The following is a 24557-nucleotide window of genomic DNA, read 5'->3' on the forward strand; positions in this document are numbered from 1 at the left end:
AAATCATGAGGGCCAGTGCCTTCTATTTCCTCTCCAATGCTGTGGAATTCACTTCCATAGCAGCTCTGACTTCAAACTTTTTATGTCGTTTTGTGCCTCTATATGTTCCAATTAAGATTCCATTCATGAGCCTTCACTGCTCCTGCAACAGGGAGGGTGGTGTTAGCTTAGTTTAGCTTTGGTTGTATGCTGCTTATGTCTTGGTTGTAAGTGCTTTTGAATGCATGCTTAATAGCCTTGATGGTTTAGTGTTTGTATTAGTCTATTTTCTGTTTTTAATGCTGTTTCTGTTATGTAATTTTGTTTTATTATTTTTATTGTATACTCCTTTGTTTAGCTCACAAGGAAATTGGTATATTATATCTAATAAACGATAAATGATTACATTTCCAGGTGAAATAAAAATATTCAAAGTTAAAACACATGCGGACTGTGGAAAATTTCAGGAAGACCTTAGAAAATTGGAAGACTGGGTATTCAAATGGCAGATGAAATTTAATGTGGTCAAATGCAAAGTGATGCACATTGGGAAGAATGATGCAAATCATAGTTACCTGATGATAGGGTCCACCTTGGGAGTCACCACCCAAGAAAAAGATCAAGGTGACATTGTAGACAGTACTCTGAAATCTTCAATGTACTTGAATTGGAAACATATATATAATTATGAAATTGTATTTCCGACATATGGCTGATAGTTTTTTTGGGTTCAAAGATAAATATATTTCCTGACATATCAAGGGAATCGCAGACTAGGAGGTGTGAACTGTTGGCTTTTAAGCCAAGAATCATTGCCCTAGGTGGGACCTTCCTAGAGCGACTCCCTTGTAAGTGTTTTATTTCCTGATTACTTATTTGTTGAACCCAGGAAATTACAAGAGTTTGTGGAGTTAAAAGAACAGATGAAGAACCTGCAGCAACTTCCTTTAAGTTACCACTGTACCGGCTGCAATTACCGATTAACCTTCCTCCCTCAGAAAATATGAATTGTAAGATTAACAATTCCGTGTTTTTCTTATTTTCTTTGAGATTGTTTTCCTGATCTTGGATCCCCCAAATGTGGACAATAATGTGGACTAACAAAGATGATATTTTTCCTTAATGTTTGTTTTAATTGATATTTTCTCTTTTCTTTCCCATTTATGTATTGGACATAAATGTAATATAAAATGAATAAATAAAATAATTTAAAAACAAACAAAGAAACATATATATAATTAAAGTTAAACCAATAAGTTATTGAATAATATAGAGGTTTTTGTCTCTGAAGGCAAATGATTGATTCTCCGAGGACAAGCAGGCTGCTTGTTCTCACACTTGGTTCGACGTCCACGTCGGCCTAGGATCGGAAGTTTTGCTAGCAAAAATCAAAAATCTTCCAGAGTCTTTTGGCATGCGAGTGGTGCGCACTGCACATGCGCGGACCGGTTTCTCCACCCCTCACGTGAGTAAGGACCTCAGTTATCTTTTCTCTGCGTCTGAGGTGACACGATTGTTTCGCTGTGTTACTTTTCGGCCCAGGAAAGAGTCTGCACATTACACTTTTTTTTCTCTTTCTTTTTGTTTCTCGTTTCTACAAAATTGAAAAAAAAAATTGCTTTACTCTTATTTCTCTTAGTTTTCTCATTAAGTTTGTTTTCTTTCTTTTCGCCACGGCCGGGCTTTGTTTTCCCTTTTTGTGCCTTTTTAATTGGCACGATCGTGTCCTTTAATTTCACAGCAGCCGTTTTTCCGTCCATGTCATCGAGGACACCCAGCGGCTTCAAGTGTTGTACTCGGTGCAACCGGACCACCGCGGGTACCGACCTCCAGCTGCTTGTAAGCTGTGTCCTTTGATGAAAAAACGGACCCAAGTGTCTTGGGAGGCTCAACGAGAAAAACATTTTGCTGATCGGTCCGGTCCTTCGACGTCGGCATCGGTACCAAGGTCGGCGGCATCAACGTCAATGGAAGCATTGACTTCGAGACCACAGGTAATGGCTGCCGAACGACCACATCGTGCTGGGAGCAGAGAGGCATTGAGTGGGTCTCCACCTGTTTCGAGGCTTACTGCTATTCAGGTCCCCCGGGACCGACCTTCGTCGGACCCGGCCCCAAGGAGGCATGAGGATTCCACGTCCTCTTCGGTACCGAGGAGTCTTGATGACCGGCATTGAGCGAAGACTAAGAAGTACCGTCATTGATCTTCCATGCGCGGTACCGAGAGTTCCGGGGAGCCGATGGATTCATCAGCCGTGAAGCGTTGGCGCTTGGAGGACCGCTTATCCTCTCTACAGGAGGTGCCTATGCGTCGGTCTTCTGGCAGCCTGGTACAAGCTCTCGAGCCCCCACAGATTTTGCCACCGGCCCCTGCACCGGTCCTGCAGCCTTTTCCAATGGAAGCTCTCGACGAGCGCATCAGGGCTCTTCATCCAGAGATTCTGGAGAGATTACTGCGCCAGTCTACTTCGGTGTCGGGTGCTTGCGCCTCCTGCACCGTCTGTTGAAGCGGCATCTGGTCCTTCGCCTCTGGTGAGGTTCCCGACCTTGGTGCCGCTTGCGGCATCAGCTGCCACGCGGGTGGACTCTCCTTTGATGTTGGCAGAGGAAGCTTGCCGCAGTCCAGGTAGGGGTTGACTTCTCGATATCCCCCTCGATGTCGAGACAGGCTCGGGTTTGGGCTGCTCTTAGAGAGCTTTTGTCCGATAACGAGGATGAGCGTTAGTGGGAGGAAGATCCCAGATACTTTTCTGAAGAAGAGTCCTATGGGGTACCCTCTGATCCTACTCCGCCCATTGAGAGAAGGATGTCTCCGCCTGAGAGTCTTTCTTTTTCCTCCTTTGTTCGAGAAATGTCTAAGGATATTCCCTTCCCTATAGTGGTTGTGGATGAGCCCAGGGCCGACATGCTCGAGGTCTTGGATTATCCTCTCCACCTACAGAGGTTGCAACGGTTCCTTTGCATAACACACTCAAGGAAGTTCTTATGCGAAACTAGTCGTTCCTGCTCTCTAATCCAGTGGTCCCCAAAAAAGCTGAGTCCCAGTACAGAGTCCATGGAGAGCAGGTAATGGTGAAGTCTCAACGACCTCACGATTCCATGGTGGTGGATTCTGCTCTCAAGAGAGCCAAGAGTACTAGGGACTATGCCTCGGCGCCCCCAGGCAGAGAGTCTAGGAATTTGGATTCTTTTGGGAGGAAGACGTATCAGGCCGCTATGCTCGCAGCCAAAATTCAGACATACCAGCTGTACATGAGCATTCACTTGCGGAACTCGGTGAGGTAACTATCTAGTTTGGTCGAAGCGCTTCCTCTGAAGCTTGCCGAACCTTTTCACCAGGTGATCAGGTGTGTCGAAAATTCCTGGCCAGGGGTACTTATGACACTTTTGATGTGACATCCAGAATAGCTGCTCAAGGTCTAGTGATGTGCAGACTCTCCTGGCTACGTATCTCTGACCTGGATCATAAGATCCAGCAGCGAATGGCGGATGTTCCTTTCCGGAGGGGATAACCTTTTTGGCGAAAAAGTAGAGGTTGTGGTCAATCAGATCAAAAAGCACAATGATGCTATGGATTCTCTCTCCCTCCGGGCGTCTTCTGCTACCACCTCCTCATCCAGGAGGTTTTTTGGAGGGAAGAGGAGTGCTCCCTATTCCTATAATAGGCGTAGGTACCCTCCTGCTTCTCGGCAGCCTACCCAGGCTCAGTCCCAGCGCGCTCGTTCTCATCAACAGCATGTTCCTAAGGCCCCTACGGCTCCCCAGCAAAAGCAGGGGACGGCTTTTGACTGGCTCCAGTGCAGCATAGCCACAGTGGAAGTGTCCATTCCGGACGACTTACCGGTTGGAGGGAGGTTAATATTTTTTCACCAAAGGTGGCCTCTTATAACCTCCGACTGGTGGGTTCTTCAAATAGTCTGGTTAGGATACACTCTCAATCTGGTATCCATGCCTCCAAATTGTCCACCGGGAGCTCAGTCCTTCAGCTCCCAGCACAAGCAGGTACTTGTATAGGAACTCTCCACCCTTCTAAAGGCCAGTGCGGTCGAACCCGGTCCACCAGGGGAAGAAGGGCTGGGATTCTATTCCAGGTACTTCCTTGTGCAAAAGAAAACGGGGTATGCGTCCCATCCTAGACCAAAGGGCCCTGAACAAATTCCTAGTCCGAGAAAAGTTCAGGATGGTTTCCTTGGGCACCCTTCTTCCCATGATTCAGGAAAATGATTGGCTATACTCTCTGGACTTAAAGGATGCCTATACCCACATCTCGATACTCCCAGCTCACAGGAAATATCTTCAATTTCGGTTGGGAACTTGGCACTTTCAGTACTTTGTACGAGCTTTTGGCCTCGTGTCTGCGCCCAGGGTTTTCACAGAGTGCCTGGCTGTTGTTGCAGCATCACTACGCAGACTGGGAGTGCATGTGTTCTCTTATCTCGACGATTGGCTGGTGAAGAGCACCTCGGAGGCAGGCGCTTTACAGTCCATGCAGATGACTATTCGAGTGCTAGAGCTCCTGGGGTTCGTGATCAATTATCCCAAGTACCATCTTGTCCTGGTTCAAAAATTGGAGTTTATTGGAGCTCTGTTGGACACACGGACGTCTCGAGCTTATCTTCCTCTGGCAAGGGCAGACAATCTCCTGGCCCTCATGTCCATGGCTCAAGCGTCTCAACAGATCACAGCTCAGCAGATGTTGAGACTCTTAGGACACATGGCCTCCACAGTTCATGTAACTCCCATGGCACGCCTACATATGAGATCAGCTCAATGGACCCTATCTTCCCAGTGATGCCAGGCTACAGGGGATCTAGAGGATGTGATCCATCTCTCCATCGACTTTTGCAGTTCCCTTCAGTTGTGGACCATTCGATCCAATTTGACCTTGGGACGTCCTTTCCAAATTCCTCAACCACAAACAGTGGTGACGATGGATGCATCCCTCATAGGGAGGGGAGCTCATGTAGATGGGCTTCGCACTCAAGGAGCTTGGTCTTTTCCAGAAAAGGGTCTTCAGATCAACCTCCTGGAATTACGAGTGATCTGGAACGCTCTCAATGCTTTCAGAGATCGACTGTCCAACCAAATCATTCCGATTCAGACAGACAATCAGGTTGCTATGTATTACACCAACAAGCAGGGGGGCACCGGATCTCGCCCTCTGTGTCAGGAAGCTGTCCTATGTGACTTTGGGCATGTTTCTCCAAGCCACGTATCTGGCAGGCGTAAACAACAGTCTGGCCGACAGGTTGAGCAGGATCATGCAGCCTCACGAGTGGTCGCTAAATATGGGCGTTTCCCACAAGATCTTCCGAGCATGGGGCACCCCCCCCCCCCCCCGGTGGATCTTTTTGCCACTCAGATCAATCACAAAGTCCCTCAATTCTGTTCCAGACTTCAGGCCCACGGCAGACTAGAGTCAGCTGCCTTTCTCCTGCATTGGGGGACAGGCCTTCTGTATGCGTATCCTCCCATACCTCTAGTAGGGAAAACTGTGCTGAAACTCAAAGCAAGACCGCGGAACAATGATCCTGGTTGCTCCCTTCTGGCCTTGTCAGATCTGGTTCCCTCCTCTTCTGGAGTTGTCCTCTGAAGAACCGTGGAGATTGGAGTTTTTTCCGACCCTCATCACCCAGAACGAGGGGTTGCTTCTACATCCCAATCTCCAGTCTCTGGCTCTCACGGCCTGTATGTTGAGAGCTTAGAAGTTGCCTCTTTAGGTCTTTCAGAGGGTGTCTCCCGAGTCTTGCTTCCAGGAAAGATTCCACGAAAAAGTGGTATTCTTTCAAATGGAGGAGATTTGCCTTCTGGTGTGACAGCAAGGCCCTAGATCCTTTTTCTTGTCCTACATGGACCCTGCTTGAATACCTTCTACACTTATCAGAGTCTGGTCTCAAAACCAACTCTGTAAGAGTTCACCTTAGTGCAATTAGTGCTTATCATCAACGTGTAGAGGGTAAGCTATCTCTGGACAGCCTTTAGTTGTTCTCTTCATGAGAGTTTTGCTTTTGTCAAAGCCCCCTGTCAAACCTTCACCAGTGTCATGGGATCTCAACGTCGTTCTCACCCAGCTGATGAAAGATCCTTTTGAGCCACTGAATTCCTGCCATCTGAAGTACTTGACCTGGAAGGTCATTTTCTTGGTGGCAGTTACTTCAGCTCGTAGAGTCAGTGAGCTTCAGGCCTTGGTAGTGCATGCACCTTATATCAAGTTTCCGCACGCACCCTAAGTTCCTGCCATATGTGGTGTCGGAGTTCAATCTGAACCAGTCAATTGTCTTGGCAACATTTATTCCCCGTCCTCATACCCGCCCTGGTGAAGACAAAGTTGCACACCTTGGACTGTAAGAGAGCATTGGCCTTTTACGTGGAGCGGACAAAGCCCTATAGACAGTCCGCTCAGTTGTTTTTTTCTTTTGATCCCAACAGGAGGGGAGTCGCCATTGGAAAACGCACAATCTGCAATTGGCTAGCGGATTGCATATCCTTTACTTATGCCCAAACTGGGCTGACTCTGGAGGGCCATGTCACGACTCATAATGTCAGAGCCATGGCTGCGTCAGTGGATCACTTGAAGTCAGTTTCTATTGAAGAGATTTGCAAGGCTGCAATGTGGTCATCAGTCCACACATTCACATCTCATTACTGCCTTCAGCAGGATACCCAACGCGACAGTGGATTTGGGCAGTCAGTGCTGCAAAATCTGTTCGGGGTTTAGAATCCAACTCCATCCTTCTAGGCCCTTTTCTGTTCTGTTCCAGGCTGCACTCTCACTTAGTTGTGTTTCCTTTTAGGTCAATCTCTGTTATGTCCTCGCCGTTGCGAGGCCCAATTGACCAATGTTCATTGTTTTGTGTGAGCCTGGCAGCTAGGGATACCCCAAGTGTGAGAACAAGCAGCCTGCTTGTCCTAGGAGAAAGCGAAGATACTTACCTGTAGCAGGTATTCTCCGAGGACAGAAGGCTGATTGTTCTCAGAAACCCGCCCTCCTCCCCTTTGGAGTTGTTAATTGTTCTTCTCTTGCTTTTTGAACTACACTGAGGTCCTTGCGCGACGGGCAGGAAACTGGTCCGCGCATGCGAAGTGTGCGCCAGAAGACTCTGGAAGATTTTTGATTTTTGCTAGCAAAACGTCCTATCCTGGGCCGACGTGGACGTCGACCCAAATATGAGAACAATCAGCCTGCTGCCCTCAGAGAATACCTGCTACAGGTAAGTATCTTCGCTTTACATGCAGTAGGCTCAGGGGTTTGGAATAGCTTTGCACTATAGGAGACTTAATAGCCTTGCTACTTATGGATATCTGATATCTCCAGGTTCTTTTTTTTTTTTTTTTTAAGTGATATGTCACAGTGTTCTTTGTTCCCATGAGTATATAACAATTCATGTAGAACAAGATTTATTGTATTGTCCTAGTGCCCTAGTTCCCCCTTTTCTCTGTTTAACACTATTTGGGTTTTCGGCAGGTACTTGTGACTTCGATCAGCTTTTGTTGCAAACAGGATATTGGGCTAGATAGACCAATAGTCTGACCCAGTATGGCTATTGTTATGTTCTTATGCCTGACCAGCCCAGACAAGTGGGTATTGTATCCATCAACCAATGGATGGAGACAGAGAAAGAAACACATTCATGTGTTTATCCCCAAAAGGGGATTGTGCAGCCATTTAATGCTCAGCATTCTATCTCCAAGCGGATGGTGGATGAGCTATGCAGCTCTTGCTCTGTGGTTTTTAGCCAGCTATTGACCCAGATTTTTTTCTGTTAGTCGGTAGAACATGTTGTTTTTTTCCCCCAAAGGATTATGCTCCTCCTCTTCTTAACAAAGATTTCCACAAGTTTTATTGGAGCTGGGGTGACACTCGGTTGTGCCGAGTCTCTCCCCCTCCACTCCAACCCAATATAGTTTTCTCAGCAAATTAAAAGAACCAGAGTGGAGGAGTGGCCTAGTGGTTAGAGTGGTGGACTTTGGTCCTGGGGAACTGGGTTCGATTCCCACTGCAGGCACAGGCAGCTCCTTGTGGCTCTGGGCAAGTCACTTAACCCTCCATTGCCCCAGGTACAAATAAGTACCTAAGCCGCATTGAGCCTGCTATGAGTGGGAAAGCTTGGGGTACAAATAAAAAAAAAAGTTATGTATGTGCCGGCCTTCCTTTGTAGATGAGGCACAGTCAACAGTTTTATTGTGGCTCTTGGTGAGTTTTTTCTCCCATTGATTTTTCTGGGTTTAACTTTGGTTTCTGGTAAGTCCTGTTTTCTTCTTGGTGAATTCATTACAACAATTGCTCGCTGGACTTGGAAGCTTCTTGCTGAATCCGTACTACATTGTTCAATGTTCCTGCCTCTGGCTTGTCAAGCTTACGACTCTGATAGTGTAAACCTCAGAGCATAATATGGCCCTCTCTTGTAATTTACTACAGCAACTTAGCTATTTTACTATTATCCAGGAAACCTGCTTCCTTATCTTCACAGGATGCAGTAATCTTCACAAGCTGCAACTCTCTCCAGGCTGTATGCCTATGGTGTTTTTCTCTCAACCCCTATGCCAGGTATGGAGAATTGGTTGTGTAATAACACTTAATTGGCTGTTTTATTAGGGGGGAAACTGTTCAGCCCAGGAAAACAGCGATTTCATGTTCTGGAAATCATCTAATAAGTTCCATTGTTTCTAGGCTAGAAAGCTATAGCAGTAAATCAGTACATGTGGCTGAAGAGTTCTCTGATATTTAAAAAAAAAAAAAAAGAAAAGAGAGAAAACAAGAACAAAACAGAAGAAATCTGCTTGCCAATAGCTTGATGACTTTAATTCTATTTTTTTGGATAAGCAAACTGTAAGAGGAGCATCTTGTGGAACTCAGCTAGCTATATAGTAACATAGTAGATGACGGCAGAGAAAGATCTGTACAGTCCATTCAGTCTGCCCAACAAGCTAAACTCATATGTGCTACTTTGTGTATAACTGACCTTGATTTGTATCCGCCATTTTCAGGGCACAGACCATAGAAGTCTGTCCAGCACTAGCCCCACCTCCCACCACCGGCTCTGCCACCCAATCTCCGCTAAGCTTCTGAGGATCCATTCCTTCTGAACAGGATTCCTTTATGTTTATCCCACGCATTTTTTAATTTTGTTACTATTTTCATCCCCACCACCTCCCGCGGGAGGGCATTCCAAGTATCCACCACTCTCTCCGTGAAAAAATACTTCCTGACATTTTTCTTGAGTCTGCCCCCCTTCAATCTCATTTCATGTCCTCTAGTTCTACTGCCTTCCCATCTAAGGAAAAGGTTTGTTTGTGGATCAATAACTTTCAAATATTTGAACGTCTGTATCATATCACCCCTGTTTCTCCTTTCCTTCAGGGTATACATGTTCAGGTCCGCAGGTCTCTCCTCATATGTCTTGTAACGCAAATCCCATACCATTTTTGTAGCTTTTCTTTGCACCACTTCAATTCTTTTTACATCCTTAGCAAGATACGGACTTCAAAACTGAACACAATACTCCAGGTGGGGCCTCACCAACGACTTATACAGGGGCATCAACACCGCCTTTCTTCTGCTGGACACACCTCTCTCTATACAGCCTAGCAACCTTCTAGCTACAGCCACCGCCTTGTCACACTGTTTTGTCGCCTTCAGATCCTCAGATACTATCACCCCAAGAGTCCTCTCCTCGTCTGTACATATCACACCCTCACCGCCTAACACATACGTCTTCCGTGGATTTCTACTCCCTAAGTGGACTTACCGCCCAGGAATGCCAAATGATCGGCCCGCAAATTCCTCAACCTGAATTTCCCCAGCTGTAAAGGAATGAAATACAAACAGGCTTATGCTACTACCTTTGCGTACAAAAGTACACAGTTTTGGAACACACTACCCATGTCCCTAAAAACCATGACCAATCTAACCAGCTTTCGCAAAGCTTTGAAAACACATCTCTTCAACAGAGCCTACAAAAGTCACCCTCAATGAAACAAATCATTCCTTAAACCACCCAAGTACACCAAAACACCTCTCACACGACCTTACCTAACACCTTCTACCTAAATTCCTCTCTCACCCCAGCTTATGATCGACTGTTTTCTTAAATCATGTAATGACGTTCTCATTTCCATACTCTGTAAGCCACATTGAGCCTGCAAAAAAGTGGGAAAATGTGAGGTACAAATACAATAAATAAATAAGTGCATCACTTTGCATTTCTTCGTATTGAATTTTAATTGCCAAACCTTAGACCATTCTTCTAGCTTCTGCAGATCCTTTTTCATTTTTTCCACTCCCTCCTGGGTGTCCACTCTGTTACAAATCTTAGTATCATCCGCAAAAAGGCAAACTTTACCTTCTAACCCTTCGGCAATGTCACTTACAAATATATTGAACAGAATCGGCCCTAGCACCAATCCCTGAGGCACTCCACTACTCACCTTTCCCTCATCCGAGCGAATTCCATTAACCACCACCCTCTGGCGTCTGTCCGTCAACCAGTTCCTAATCCAGTTCACCAGGTCGTGTCCTATTTTCATGCTGTCAAGTTTATTCAAGAGTCTCCTGTGGGGAACCGTGTCAAAAGCTTTGCTGAAATCTAAGTAGATTACGTCTATAGCACATCCATGATTCATTTCTCCGGTCACCCAGTCAAAGACTTCAATGAGATTCGTTTGGCATGATTTACCTTTGGAAAAACCATGTTGTCTCGGATCTTGCAACTTATTGGCTTCCATGAAATTCACTATCCTTTCCTTCAGCATTGCTGCCATTCCTTTTCCAATAACCGAAGTGAGGCTTACTAGCCTGTAGTTTCCAGCTTCTTCCCTATCACCACTTTTGTGAAGAGGGACCACATCCGCTGTTCTCCAATCCCACGGACTTTTTTTCATGCCCAAGGAAATAAATGTATTTTGTAGTGACAGTTGGCTGTGTTGACAAGTTGTGGCACTCAGCTCTTTCGAATGAGGCTTTTTTTATTTTACTCTCTTATGCTGCTTTCCTTGAGAAAGCAGTTCATTTTGCCTGGATGTACAATGTGACATACCTTGAGCAACCAATTCCCTTCCAAGGCAGAGGAAATTGGCAGTTTTACATGGCTGGGGCAGGTAGCTCTTTGCTATAGTGCTAAAGGTTATCTGTGTTGGTTTTCTATAACAGCTATACTCTTTGGTGTTGCATGCCACCTCCAGCCACCGCTGTATGTATGTGGCACCAGCAGCTGTATGGTTTACTATTTCTAAATGCTTCTGTTAAACTTTTGCACCTTTTTAGTTTTATTGGATAGCTGCATCCAAAAAGGCATATCGCAACAGTCAACAACTTCAGCCATCTGGCTCACAAATGTCTCAGCCAGCGATGGTGCACAATGGCACCAATCAGTTATATGCTGCTACATCAGCTAACTCTGGCTCTTAGCTACTCCAGCTAACTCTGGCTCTTAGCCACTCCAGCTAACTCTACTACTCAATCACAACCTAAGATCTAGTACACAGCCAACCCAGCAATTCTATTCCACAGCATCTCCAGCTGGGCCTGGAGCTACTGTGCATCAACACCTTCTGGGTTTGGCGCTTGGAATGTAAGGTGATACCTTTTTATTGGACTAGGTTAATACATTTTTTGATTAGCTTTCAGAGACCAAAATCTCCTGCTTCAGGTCAGTTCAGGACAGTATACTGCTGTTATGGTATCCTCTCCTGACCTGAGGAAAGACGTATTGGGCTCTGAAAGCTAGTCAAAAATATATTAATATATTAAAATGATAAGGTATCACCTTATTTTCTATTTTGTGTTTTATTTGTATTTATCAACCTTTATTAAACTCAGCTACCACATTATTTTCTACCTTTTCATATTTTTCTACCTTTTGATGTTTGGCAATTTTTTTTTTTCTGTTTGTGTTGGTCTCAGTCACTGGTTTCCGCTTTTCTTCGTCTTTTCTTAACCCTCTTGCCAGGGGTTCCTGTCCATTTGTCAGTTTTTTTCTGTCCTTTGTTTTTCTTTTTCTTCAATTTATTTTTCTGCCTGTCCAGGTTTAATTCACAAGTATCCTCTATGCATTCTTTTATGTATATTTATGTATATATACACCCATATGTGCTTCTCTGGTTCTTTTGATTAGATGTTTTTGTATCTTTAATATCTTTCATGAATTTAGAGGTAACTTAATTCCTGTTTGCATAATAATTTTTGATAAATAGTGCTACTTTTTGTTTTAGACTTGTATTATCAACTAGACCAGTATGTTTTAAAATACTTTTTAGTGTTTATTTACTGTATTTATTTTATATATTTGTATGGTTTTTCCAGAGTTATACTGTGTATTTTACTATGTTTTTTCATTTGTGCATCCTTTTATCACATTAACTGTATTTATATCCATATCATTATTTATTTTTGGTCTATATGTTAATTTGTAGACTTTTTTATTATTTAGACTTTTATCTGTATATATTTATTTGCAGAATTACTTGTGACTCTTGAGTCAGGTGCCTTCTGTGCAGAAATGCAGGACTACATAGAGTATTAACTGCATAGCGTATTAACAAGTTGACTGTCAATAAGGACCATTTAATTTTGTTGTACATTTGTGGTTTTTTTATTCAAATAAATGTAAGTTACCCTTGAGTTGGAATTTGATTGGTCATCCCCCATTCTTTATTGTATGCACAAAGAATAGATACATAATGATAATTTACATGACAGGAAGCCAGATGTCTATCCTTACCTATATAGAAGGAGCAACTTTGCAGGCAAAGCATAGCTAGAATAGTAAGATAGCTGAGTCAGCCAGAAAAGGTAACCTTGTTCACCAGAAAGGAGTCCAGAATAGAGTGTGAGAGAACAAGCAAGTCATCCAAGATCTTCTTGATAATGGAGACCTTAGAGCTGAGAACAAAAAAACACATCACTCCTTGCCTGGGGCAAGTTGCCTTACATCTGGCTGGTACCACTGAATAATATGACCAGTTGGAGCAGCTGTGTGATATAGCTATTTGGAGCAGCAGATCAAGATAGATGGCTGATGAAGCCATGCGATGTAACATTGTAGTTGTATAAACTAGCTGGCCGACTTAACCCTATACTAGAGCAAGCTGGAGAAGTTGTGCACCAGTGAAGGCTAAATCTAACCCCTTCCCTTGCCTATAGTTAAGAGCACTCCCTACTGTTCACCTGATATACTCAAATTACATGTGGTCATTTACCTCACAAAGTGCTCCACTAATTGTGCAAGAAGGGGTTGAGCAACGCACTAAACTTTCCTAGAGAATTTGAAAAGGTGTTATGTAGATGTATGAGGAATCAAAAGAATGTTACAATATCCTCAGTCAAAACCAGAGAAAGAAAGGAGACCTGGATTGGCCACTGTTGGAAACAGGGTACTGGGCTTGATGGACCTTTGGTCTTTCCCAGTATGGCAATACTTATGTACTTATGCTGGATGAAAGGATGGGGACAGATAACACACCGAATGGAAAGAGGTAGAGAGGATAGACACAGGATGGAAGGATCAGGAGTTAGGGTAAACGCTGGATGGGAAAGATGGGGATGAAAGAAGGAAGATGCTGGATGAAGGGGTGGGAAGAGCCAGAACCAGGACCACGAGAAGAACACACAACCTCAAGAATGGGCAATTTAGGCTTGGTAAATGTGCAAGGTAAACCAAGCCACTGTGGGGAGTGATTTAGGCAGGCTGGGAAATGTAGCCCCGGCCCCGCTAGCCAAAAGAGAATAGCTCTGATGCCCTCCTAGGGGGAAGGAAAGAGACAGTGATTTAGAAACTGCTAGAGTTCCAAGGCATCCATAAAGAGCATTCCCAGGGGAGAAAGAAAAAGCTCCTCGAAGAAAGTAGTGCCTTGTTCTGAACCTGCAACCTGAGAATACCTGATCCAGCTCCTCATTATCCTCCTAGAGGATAAAAGACAGATTTTTTTTTTTGTTTTAGAGCAAAACCCTGAGTTGTTTGGCTGCTGCTCAATTTGGGAACGGTTGTGGGGAGGCGCTGGCTAAAAGAAGCCATATGGACAGGACCACCTGCCTTTACCTGCTTCCTCCCTATAATGTAAAGGTATATACAAGGAGCATAGTAGAACACTGGCAGAACAAAAAAGGTGTTGTGTTTGGAAACTTCAGCCTAGCACGATGTGCTTTGTGAACCCAATTGTTTGAACAGCTGTGTAAGTTTTAAGGGAACTGGATTCATAGACATTAAGTTTCAGAAGAGTGAAGGCATGTTGTGATTTGAAGCTAACAGAAAGCTGCACTTTGTTTTGGAAGTCAGTGGACTTGAAGCGGCAGTGGGTTTGTTTATGTTTTTTTAAATAGCACTTGAGACCGAGTTTGAAAAACACCTTAATACTACAGGTTGCAGCATTCAGCTAGAGTGGAAAGCGGTATAGGATTTTCTCTGAAAACAAGCAAGACATCACTTACCACATATAGCTGATGTCACCCGACAGAGCCCAGCATAGACATTACCCAACATTCTAGTATCTTCTGAAGCTTTTGGCAGTACTACACCATGCATGTCAAGTGTCTTCCCACCTGATGTGAATACATGGGACCAGCAGTCTTCATTTTTCTGCAGAGCAGTTGCATTTTGACCAGCTCTCGTCAGCATGCCTTTGTTCTAATTTTAGTGCCTTCTCTTGCGGTATATGGGACCTCTTCTTCATTTATCTAGCCCTTTTTAGTTGTTTGAATAGATGGTTACAGCATAGTCGCCTCAGGGATCACTTGTGGTATACCAAACGCTGAAAATAAATTTAAAAATAAATCACAGAACTTGACTGAATATACCCGTGAGACACCTGAAGGAAGTCATCAATCTGGTAGTGCCTGATGCTTTACAATACGGAGATAATTCTAAGACTTGTGTTTGTAATTAAGAATATATTCAAGCATGCCTGTTTAGACGAGACCTGTACCCTGATATCAGCTGATGCAGTACAAAGTAATCTTGGATCAAAATGACCACGCAAGACTGAGTCAGACATATTGGAGTCTGGGTTTGGAGAAAATTCCCAGAACTGACATCACAAGATGGTTTGGAACCCTGAATTCTAAGAAAAGCATCTAGGGTGATATCAAAAGACACTGCGGAACCAGAATTCTGAGAAATGCATCTCAAACGATGTCCGACTTTCCTGTGGTTTTAACAGCCAATTACCTACTGAATAGTCATCAGAATAACAGGCATTACTGATACTAGAAATGGTATAAAAGATGAACATCTCTAGCTGGAAGGTACCTTACTTTTTCTGCTCTTAGCCTCTCTAGACTCATCGGATTTTCATCTGATTTTCCTGCAACACACTGAGTATTTAAATCTTCCAGAGGGGAGCACTGTCTTCAAGAAGACAAACTCTGCTCTTCAGACATCCCCAAGTGACACTGGTAATATGTGCAGGTGTATGGTCAAACTGTGTCATTCCTAAGGAGCGGCAGACTAGGCATTGACCTATAGGGTAAAGAGTGTGTACGGACTAATTTCCCAGAGCTGTATTTATTTATTTATTTTGGTACATTTATACCCGCATTATCCCACAAGAGCAGGCTCAATGTGGCTTATAGTGTTACAAAAGGGTACAGTTCAGGGAGGGTACAGATCAAGGGGAGAGTCAAGATCATGAGGATAAGACAAGGGTGCATGACAAGGGAGATGCAATCGGTGGTGAGGCGGGTGCAGTCGATAGAAGGAAAGTTAGGGATTAGTATGTCAGTGGGATAAGCTGTCTTGAATAAAAATTCTTTAAAAGTTTCTTGAAGAGCTGGTGGTCATCAGTCTCTTTCAGATGTCTGGGTGGAACATTCCAAGATTGTGTGCTGACGTAGGAAGATTTGGGTGGGATACTGGTGTCGGAAATATTTCAAGCGGACGAGTCGGAGAAACTTAACTGACTTCACGGTAAACCTGGAGGACGTAATGGGGCAGTTCAGCAAACTGAAGAGTAGCAAATCTCCTGGACCAGATGGTATTCATCCTAGAGTACTGCTAGTGATATGCAATTTATCCTTAAAATCGAGCGTGGTACCAGAAGATTGGAGGGTGGCCAATGTAACTCCCATTTTTAAAAAAGGTTCCAGGGGAGATCCGGGAAATTATAGACCGGTGAGTCTGACGTCGGTGCTGAGGAAAATGGTAGAGGCTATAATTAAAAACAAAATTACAGAGCACATCCAAGGACATGGATTACAGAGACCGAGTCAGCACGGCTTTTGTGTGTGGAAATCTTGCCTGACCAATTTACTTCAGTTCTTTGAAGGAGTAAACAAACATGTGGACAAAGGGGAGCTGGTTGATATTGTATATCTGGATTTTCAAAAGGCATTTGACAAGGTACCTCATAAAAGGCTACAGAGGAAATTGGAGGGTCATGGGTTAGGAGGAAAAGACCTATTGTGGATTAAAAACTGGTTGAAGGATAGGAAACAGAGAGTGGGGTTAAATGGGCAGTATTCACAATGGAGAAGGGTAGTTAGTGGGGTTCCTCAGGGGTCTGTGCTAGGACCGCTGCATTTTAATATATTTATAAATGATTTAGAGATGGGAGTAACTAGTGAGGTAATTAAATTTGCTGATGACACAAAGTTATTCAAAGTCGTTAACTCGCGACAGGATTGTGAGAAATTACAGAAGGACCTTACGAGACTGGGAGACTGGGCGGCTAGATGGCAGATGATGTTTAATGTGAGCAAGTGTAAGGTTATGCATGTGGGAAAAAAGAACCCGAATTATAGCTACGTCATGCAAGGTTCCACTTTAGGAGTTACGGACCAAGAAAGGGATCTGGGTGTCGTCATCGATAATACACTGAAACCTTCTGCTCAGTGTGCTGCTGCGGCTCGGACAGTGAATAGAATGTTGGGTATTATTAGGAAAGGTATGGAAAACAGGTGTGAGGATGTTATAATGCCATTATATCGCTCCATGGTGCGACCGCACCTTGAGTATTGTGTTCAATTCTGGTCGCCGTATCTCAAGAAAGATATAGTGGAATTGGAAAAGGTGCAGCGAAGGGCGACTAAAATGATAGCGGGGATGGGACGACTTCCCTATGAAGAAAGATTAAGGAGGCTAGGGCTTTTCAGCTTGGAGAAGAGACGGCTGAGGGGGAGACATGATAGAGGTATATAAAATAATGAGTGGAGTGGAACAGGTGGATGTGAAACGTCTGTTCCCGCTTTCCAAAAATACTAAGACTAGGGGGCATGCGATGAAACTACAGTGTAGTAAATTTAAAACAAATCGGAGAAAATGTTTTTTCACCTAACTCGTAATTAAACTCTGGAATTCATTGCCGGAGAACGCGGTGAAGGCGGTTAGCTTGGCAGAGTTTAAAAAGGGGTTCGATGGTTTCCTAAAGGACAAGTCCATAAACCGCTACTAAATGGACTTGGGAAAATCCACAATTCCGGGAATAACATGTATTATAGAATGTTTGTACGTTTGGGAAGCTTGCCAGGTGTCCTTGGCCTGGATTGGCCGCTGTCGTGGACAGGTTGCTGTGCTTGATGGACCCTTGGTCTTTTCCCAGTGTGGCATTACTTATGAGAAGGTTGATGTGAAGAGTAATTTATATTTAACATTCCTGCAACTTGGATAGTGTAAGTTAAAGTAGGATCGAGCAGACACTGATGCATTTCTTGATGGCAGATCTATCAAATCTAACATATAGGCAGGGGCTTCCCCATATATTATCTTATGAGTTAATGAACAGACTTTAAAGGTAATACGGTCTTTTATGAGAAGCCAGTGTAGAATAAAACGTAGAGGGCGAGCATTGTCAAAGCGCGATTTGCCCAAGGTTAGCCTTGCAGCAGTGTTTTGAGCGGTCTGGAGTTTTTGGTTTTTTTTTTAGGATGTAAAGAATTCATTCAGTCTCTCCACTATGGCCTTGTCTTCCATGAGTGCCCCTTTTGCTCATTCATGGTCCCACGGATTCCCTCACAGGCTTTCTACTTTTGATGTACCCGAAAAAGCTTTTGTCTCCACAGCAAGTTTGTCTTCATAGTTTCTCTTTTAGTCTTCTTTATTGTTGCTTTGCATTTAGCTTGCCAGTGCTTATGTTGCTTCTTATTTTCTTCATTTGGATCTTTTTTCCATTCTTTTAAGGATGCTCTTTTGGCTCTAATAGCCTATTTCATTTCACCTTTTAACCATGTTGGCTTTCTTTTTGCTCCTTTTTCCACCTTTGTTAATACGTGGAATATATACGGTCTGGGCTTCCAAAATGGTGTTTTTAAACAACATGCTTGCCTGATTTAAAGTCCTAACCTTTGCAGCTGACCCTTTTAGCTTCTTTTTAACCATTTTGTAGTTGCCCTTTTGAAAATTAATGCTGCTACAGTAGATTCCCTTAGTGACTTTACTCCAGATATCAGCTCAGATTTGATCATGTTATGATCACTGTTTCCCAGAGGAGCCAATACCGTTTCCTCTTGTACCGTACTCTGTATTCCACTGAGGACTAGATCACATTTAGGTTCCCCTCTTGTCGGTTCTTGGACCAGTTGCTCCAAGAAGCAGTCATTTATTACATCTAAGAATTTTACCTCCCTGAAACTCAAGCAAGACTGCGGAACCTTCTGCACCCTTCTGGCCGCATCAGATCTGATTCCCTCTTCTTCTGGAGTTGTCCTCCGAGGAACCATGGAGATTGGACTGTTTTCCAACCCTCATCACTCAGAAAGAGGGGTCACTTCTACATCCCAACCTCCAGTCTCTGGTTCTCACGGCCTGGATGTTGAGAGCTTAGAATTCACCTCCTTGAGTCTTTCAGAGGGCATCTCCCGAGTCTTGCTTGCTTCTAGGAAAGATTCCACAAAGAGGTGTTACTCTTTTAAATGGAGGAGATTTGCCGTCTGTTGTGACAGCAAGGCCCTAGATCCATTTTCTTGTCCTACACAGACCCTGCTTGAATACCTTCTACACTTGTCAGAGTCTGATCTTGCGATTAGTGCTTACTACCGCCGTGTAGAGGGTAAGCCTATCTCTGGACAGCCTTTAGTTGTTTTCTTCATCAGCGGTTTGCTTTTGTCAAAGCCCCCTTTCAAACCTCCACCACTGTCATGGGATCTCAACGTCGTCCTCACCCAGCTGATGAAAGCTCCTTTTGAGCCACTGAATTCCTGCCATCTGAAGTACTTGACCTGGAAGGCCTTTTTCTTGGTGGCAGTTACTTCAGCTCCGTAGAGTCAGTGAGCTTCAGGCCTTGGTAGTGCATGCAACTTATATCAAGTTTCATCACAACAGAGTAGTCCTCCGTACGCACCCTAAGTTCCTGCCATAGGTGGTGTCGAAGTTCCATCTGAACCAGTCAATTATCTTGCCAACATTTTTCCCCGTCTTCATACCCGCCCTGGCGAAAGCAGTTTGCACACATTGGACACAAGAGAGCATTGGCCTTTTACGTGGAGCGGACAAAGCCCTATAGACAGTCCGCCGAGTTGTTTTTTTCTTTTGATCCCAACAGGAGGGGAGTCGCCATTGGAAAACGCACAATCTCCAATTGGCTAGCAGATTTCATCTCCTTCACTTATGCCCAAGCTGGGCTAACTCTGGAGGGCCATGTCACGTCTCACAATGTTAGAGCCATGGCTGCGTCAGTGGCTCACTTAAGGTCAGCCTCCATTGAAGAGATTTGCAAGGCTGCAATGTGGTCACCAGTCCACACATTCACATCTCACTACTGCCTTCAGCAGGATACCCGACACGACAGTCGGTTTGGGCAGTCAGTGCTGCAGAATCTGTTCGGGGTTTAGAATCCAACTCCACCCCCCTAGCCCCATTTTTGTTCTGTTCCAGGCTGCACGCTCGCTTAGATGTTTATATTTTCAGATCAATCTCTGTTATGTCCTCGCCGTTGCAAGGCCCAATTGACCAATGTTCATTGTTTTGAGTGAGCCTGGGTGCTAGGGATACCCCACATGTGAGAACAAGCAGCCTGCTTGTCCTCGGAGAAAGCAAGGATACATACCTGTAGCAGGTATTCTCCGAGGACAGCAGGCTGATTGTTCTCAGAAACCCGCCCACCTCCCTTTGGAGTTGTTGTTTGTTGTTTCTTTGCTTTTTGATTAAACTGAGTGGGAACGCTCACACGACAGGCGGGATGACGGCCGTGCATGCGCGGTGTGTGCTGCACGCGCGCCAGAAGACTCTGGAAACATTTTTTTGTATTTTGCTTGCAAAATTGGCGTCCGATTCCCGGGCTGACGTGGACGTCAACCCACATGTGAAAACAATCAGCCTGCTGTCCTCAGAGAATACCTGCTTACAGGTATCTGTCTTCGCTTTTTCCATAGAAAGCAGAATTGGTCAGGCACTCTATGCCATCCACTTCCCCCAGAACTGCAGTCCTGAGGTACTGAGGAGACTGCTGCAGACGGGAAATTGCATGTATTTTATTTTTGTTACATTTGTACCCCACACTTTTTCCCACTCATGGCAGGCTCAATGCGGCAGGCAATGGAGGGTTAAGTGACTTGCCCAGAGTCACAAGGAGCTGCCTGTGCCAGGAATCGAACTCAGTTCCTCAGTTCCCCAGGACCAAAGTCCACCACCCTAACCACTAGGCCACTCCTCCACTCAACTTCAACTTCAACTCTACACTTATCTTGAGCTCTGAGAGATTCCATCCCAACCCTATCAGATAAGTTTGCTCCCATATATGCCTGACCAATCCTGATGTCTAAGGAAAATATTTGTTACAGGTGAGAAAAAAATGTTTTTATGTTCTTGCACCTAGTATGTGTGTGAATATTACTAGAAAACCTATTTACAATTATTAAGATGTAAGTACTATTCAAATAAATGTTTAGAGCAGTGCTTCCCAATCTTTTTGTGGCTGTGACCCCCATGATTGCAGCCAAGTAAAATTGTGCCCCCTCACCCCCCCCCCAACCTGCAGAATAATGATGCACCTAATGAGAGCCACCTAGGTCATGACCCCCAAACACTTCATCTCTTGTTCCCCAATTTTATGTGGAACCATTTTAGAATTACTGTGTAAATCTCCATTTTTTACCTTTACTAGATTATGGTAATTCTCTTTATGTATGCATTACTTCTACATTTATTTTTAAAATTAAATTGATTCAACATTGAGCTGCCAGATTGATTTTTTTTGTGAGTCCCAAAGTGATCATGTGTCCCCTTTAAGGAAGTTACATTGATTACCAATAGGGGCCGGATTTATTTTAAGGTGGTTTGTTGTGCTTATTTTTTAAAAATTTAGAAGGTTTTTACCCAGATGGCCTGTCAGTTGGTGAAAATATTAAATTCTAATAAGTACATAAGCATAAGTACATAATCACTGCCACACTAGGAAAAGACTAAAGGTCAATCAAGCCCAGCACTCTGTCTCTGACAGCGGCCAATCCGGGCCCCAAGAGCCTGGCAAAAACCCCAAATTTAATAATGATCAGTGGACTTTTCCTCCAGGAATCTGTCCAGACCCCCTTTAAACTCAGCAAGGCCAGCTGCCATCACTACCTTCTCCGGCAATGAGTTCCATAGTCTAACCACACGCTGAGTAAAGAAAAACTTTCTCTGATCTGTTTTAAACCTACCACATTCTAATTTCATCTTGTGTCCCTTGGTTTTATTATTGTTAGAAAGTGTAAACAAACGCTTCACATCTGTCCACTCTACCCCACATTTTGTAGACCTCTTTCATATCACCCCTCAGCCGCCTTTTCTCCAGGCTGAAGAGTCCTAGCCTTCTTAACCTCTCCTAATAGGGTAGTTTCCCATCCCTTTTTTTCATTTTTGTTGCCCTTCTCTGCACCTTCTCCAATTCCTTTATATCTTTTTTGAGATGAGGCAACCAGAACTAATACATTTTCTAGGAGTTGTAATTATCATCTTTAGGCTTTCCCTTCAATCAAACATGTGAGATGTAAGGCTTTATGTTCTCATTTTTTTTTTAGTTGTTCAACCATGGAATAATCTTCCTGATGAACTACGTTCAGTTAGATGTTATTATTCTTTCTGCAAAGCTTTGAAAACTCATTTATGTGCTAAGTTTGGTAACATGATGTAATACAGTAGTTAACTTTTCTTATTTTTTGTAATTCCTGATGACTGTACTTTTTTATTGTGTCTTGCCTTGAATCTCAATTTGAGGGCATTTGCAGGCGATAATTCTTTTATAACATAACATAACATTTGGGGTCCTGACCCACAGTTTGGGAAGCTCTGGTTTAGAGCAATGGACAAATGCATCTTCGCATCACAAATTCTCTCTTCATTCATTGTTGCCTGTATCTGTTTTAATTCTCAGATTCTTCGTTCCAAAGCTTACAAGCTTAGATTGCTGCTTACAAAAAGGTGGTTATGTACATTAGTCTCTCTTCCCCCCTGAAATAAAAGATCCCATTGAATTTAGATATAGTTATATGCCTCATATTGTATTATGAATATAGATTGAAAATTGATCTCTGACTAACATTTACTTTATGTTCAACAGAGATGTAGAACATTTTAAGAAAGTTTCAAGAAGCAATACAGATGAGATGGACTCAAAAATTCGAGACACAGGGAATGATAGTGCCAGTACTGCTCCAAGGAGCACAGAAGAATCTCTCTCTGAAGATGTGTTCACAGAGTCTGAATTGTCTCCAATAAATGAGGAACTTATTTCTTCAGATGAATTTAGACAAGATAAATCTTCTGGGGCCTCATCAGAATCAGTTCAGACTGTAAACCAGACAAGTACAGAATGTTGCTTAACAAATATTTTAGATATTACTGATTCCCTTGGTGATATAACTTCCAGTGTTGAAGTATCTGCTAAGGATAGTGGTTTTAACAATGAAAATGCTTTAGAAAAGCCTAAACTGGAACTAAAGGAGGCAGAAGATATCATTGATCACCCGGTTGCCAACAATATTCAGGAATCTTTACAAGAAGAATCTCAAGAAGCAAGCAGAATTCTTCAACTTAATGATACGGATTCCACAAGTACTGAGACGACAATAAAGCCAAAAGAAACCAAACAAAATACATGGTGTGATAACATTATAGTAGAGTCTTCAAACACTGAAACATTTGGAAAATGTAAACTAGCAAAGGAAACTCAAGACTCTGAGGCAGAAGTAGAGGAGCTGCGCAAATTGTGGAAGACTCACACTATGCAACAAACTAAGGAGCAAAGGGTTAATATGCAGAAGGAATCCCAAAAAGAAATTAAGCTCAAAGCTTTGAAAGCAGATGGCTATTTAGAAGGTAAGTTAAAGTATGGCTCTAAGGAGTTTAGTTTAGTTTTCTTTAACTTAAAATATGTGTGTACTCTTTTCTTTAGTTGTTTGGATTGTAAATGCATTAATTCTACAAGTTTGCAGTCAGTGTTATTTTCCTAAAGAAATACATGTATGCAAATTCAGAATAAAAGGTACAGCTATTCAAGGTTTATATTAATTTTTCTACACAAATTCTAATCACTGTTCCTGCTATCTTGAATGTATGCTTTGACAAGTTAGCAGATACTTTTCTCTCCATTCAGACCTTAATATCTGAGAATGCTACTTATGGAGGCATTTGAAAGACTAAAAGTCTAAGCATATGCTATATTGCCCTGACTAGTATGTGATCCCAGCTATACTTTCTTTAAAAGTAACATTCATTCACTCCATTTTTAATGATTTTTGGACCATCAGAATAGCAAGTGGCAGCTATGCACTAAAATCTGCATTTTCATGTCGCTTTCATACGGCTTTCGATCCTCATTGGTCCTCTTTCTAAAATTGCATTTTCTCTTCATTTATATATACTATTTATTTATTTATTTATTTACTTACTTATCTTCAAATATTGGACCTACTGCCAACATGGCCAGTGTTTCAACACCTTCCCCAGGGTAGTGTCACAGATACAGGGATGGTGAGACCTTGGACTGCAGCCAGGTCCTTTGAGAAGGTACAAAGCAGAGGCGAGCCAGACACTGAATCCAGACAAGACTCAAGACGTAACAATAGACAGTGCACACTCAAGGCACGGAAGAAACAGAGCCTGGCTAAAGCAAAAACCAGGAACGGAGCTAGACAAAAGCAGGAACCAGGGACAAAGGAAGGACACTCATACGGGCTGCGAGGCCAAACTGGAACCCACATTTAACAGTGTCCAAGCGTACGGGCCGCAAGGCCAAACTAGAACCCACATGTACCAGAGGGAAGGGAAAAGAAACAGAACAGAATCCCCTGAGTAGATACTAACCAAGCAGTGCACACAAACTGCACAAAACAGAGCCACAAACAGGAGGTCAAAAGACCCTACACACAAGCACAAAGAGGCTGTAGGGGAATCCACACATTGATATAGCTCAGGGCCGTGCTTAGAACCACAGCTATACAGGTGAATAGGCTTAAGTAACTCAAACAGGAATCACACAGAGAGGTAGCTCAGGGCTGAGCTAGTAGTCCCAGCAAACCAGAAGAGCAGACCACTCGTGCCACACAGAGAAGCAGCTCAAGGCTGAGCTAGTAGACACAGCTAAAGAGAAGAATCACACCAACTTACAGTCAATTAGAAACCAAACAGAGAGGATGCTCAGGGCAGAGCTAGTAGCCATAGCTACACGGAAGAACA

General features: G+C 43.5%; 1 protein-coding gene across 2 annotated transcripts in view; it reads left to right on the forward strand.

Moving 5' to 3' along the window:
• Nucleotides 1–24557, forward strand: part of OXR1 (oxidation resistance 1) — a 388442-nt gene that overhangs the window by 178175 nt on the left and 185710 nt on the right. For both annotated transcript variants that reach the window (XM_030217988.1, XM_030217996.1), the window contains exon 7: nt 22441–23198. In XM_030217988.1, coding sequence (XP_030073848.1) covers nt 22441–23198 — 758 coding nt within the window. The remainder of the gene's footprint in view (nt 1–22440; nt 23199–24557) is intronic.

This window comes from Microcaecilia unicolor, chromosome 1 (assembly GCF_901765095.1).
Source record: "Microcaecilia unicolor chromosome 1, aMicUni1.1, whole genome shotgun sequence".
NCBI lineage: Eukaryota > Metazoa > Chordata > Amphibia > Gymnophiona > Siphonopidae > Microcaecilia > Microcaecilia unicolor.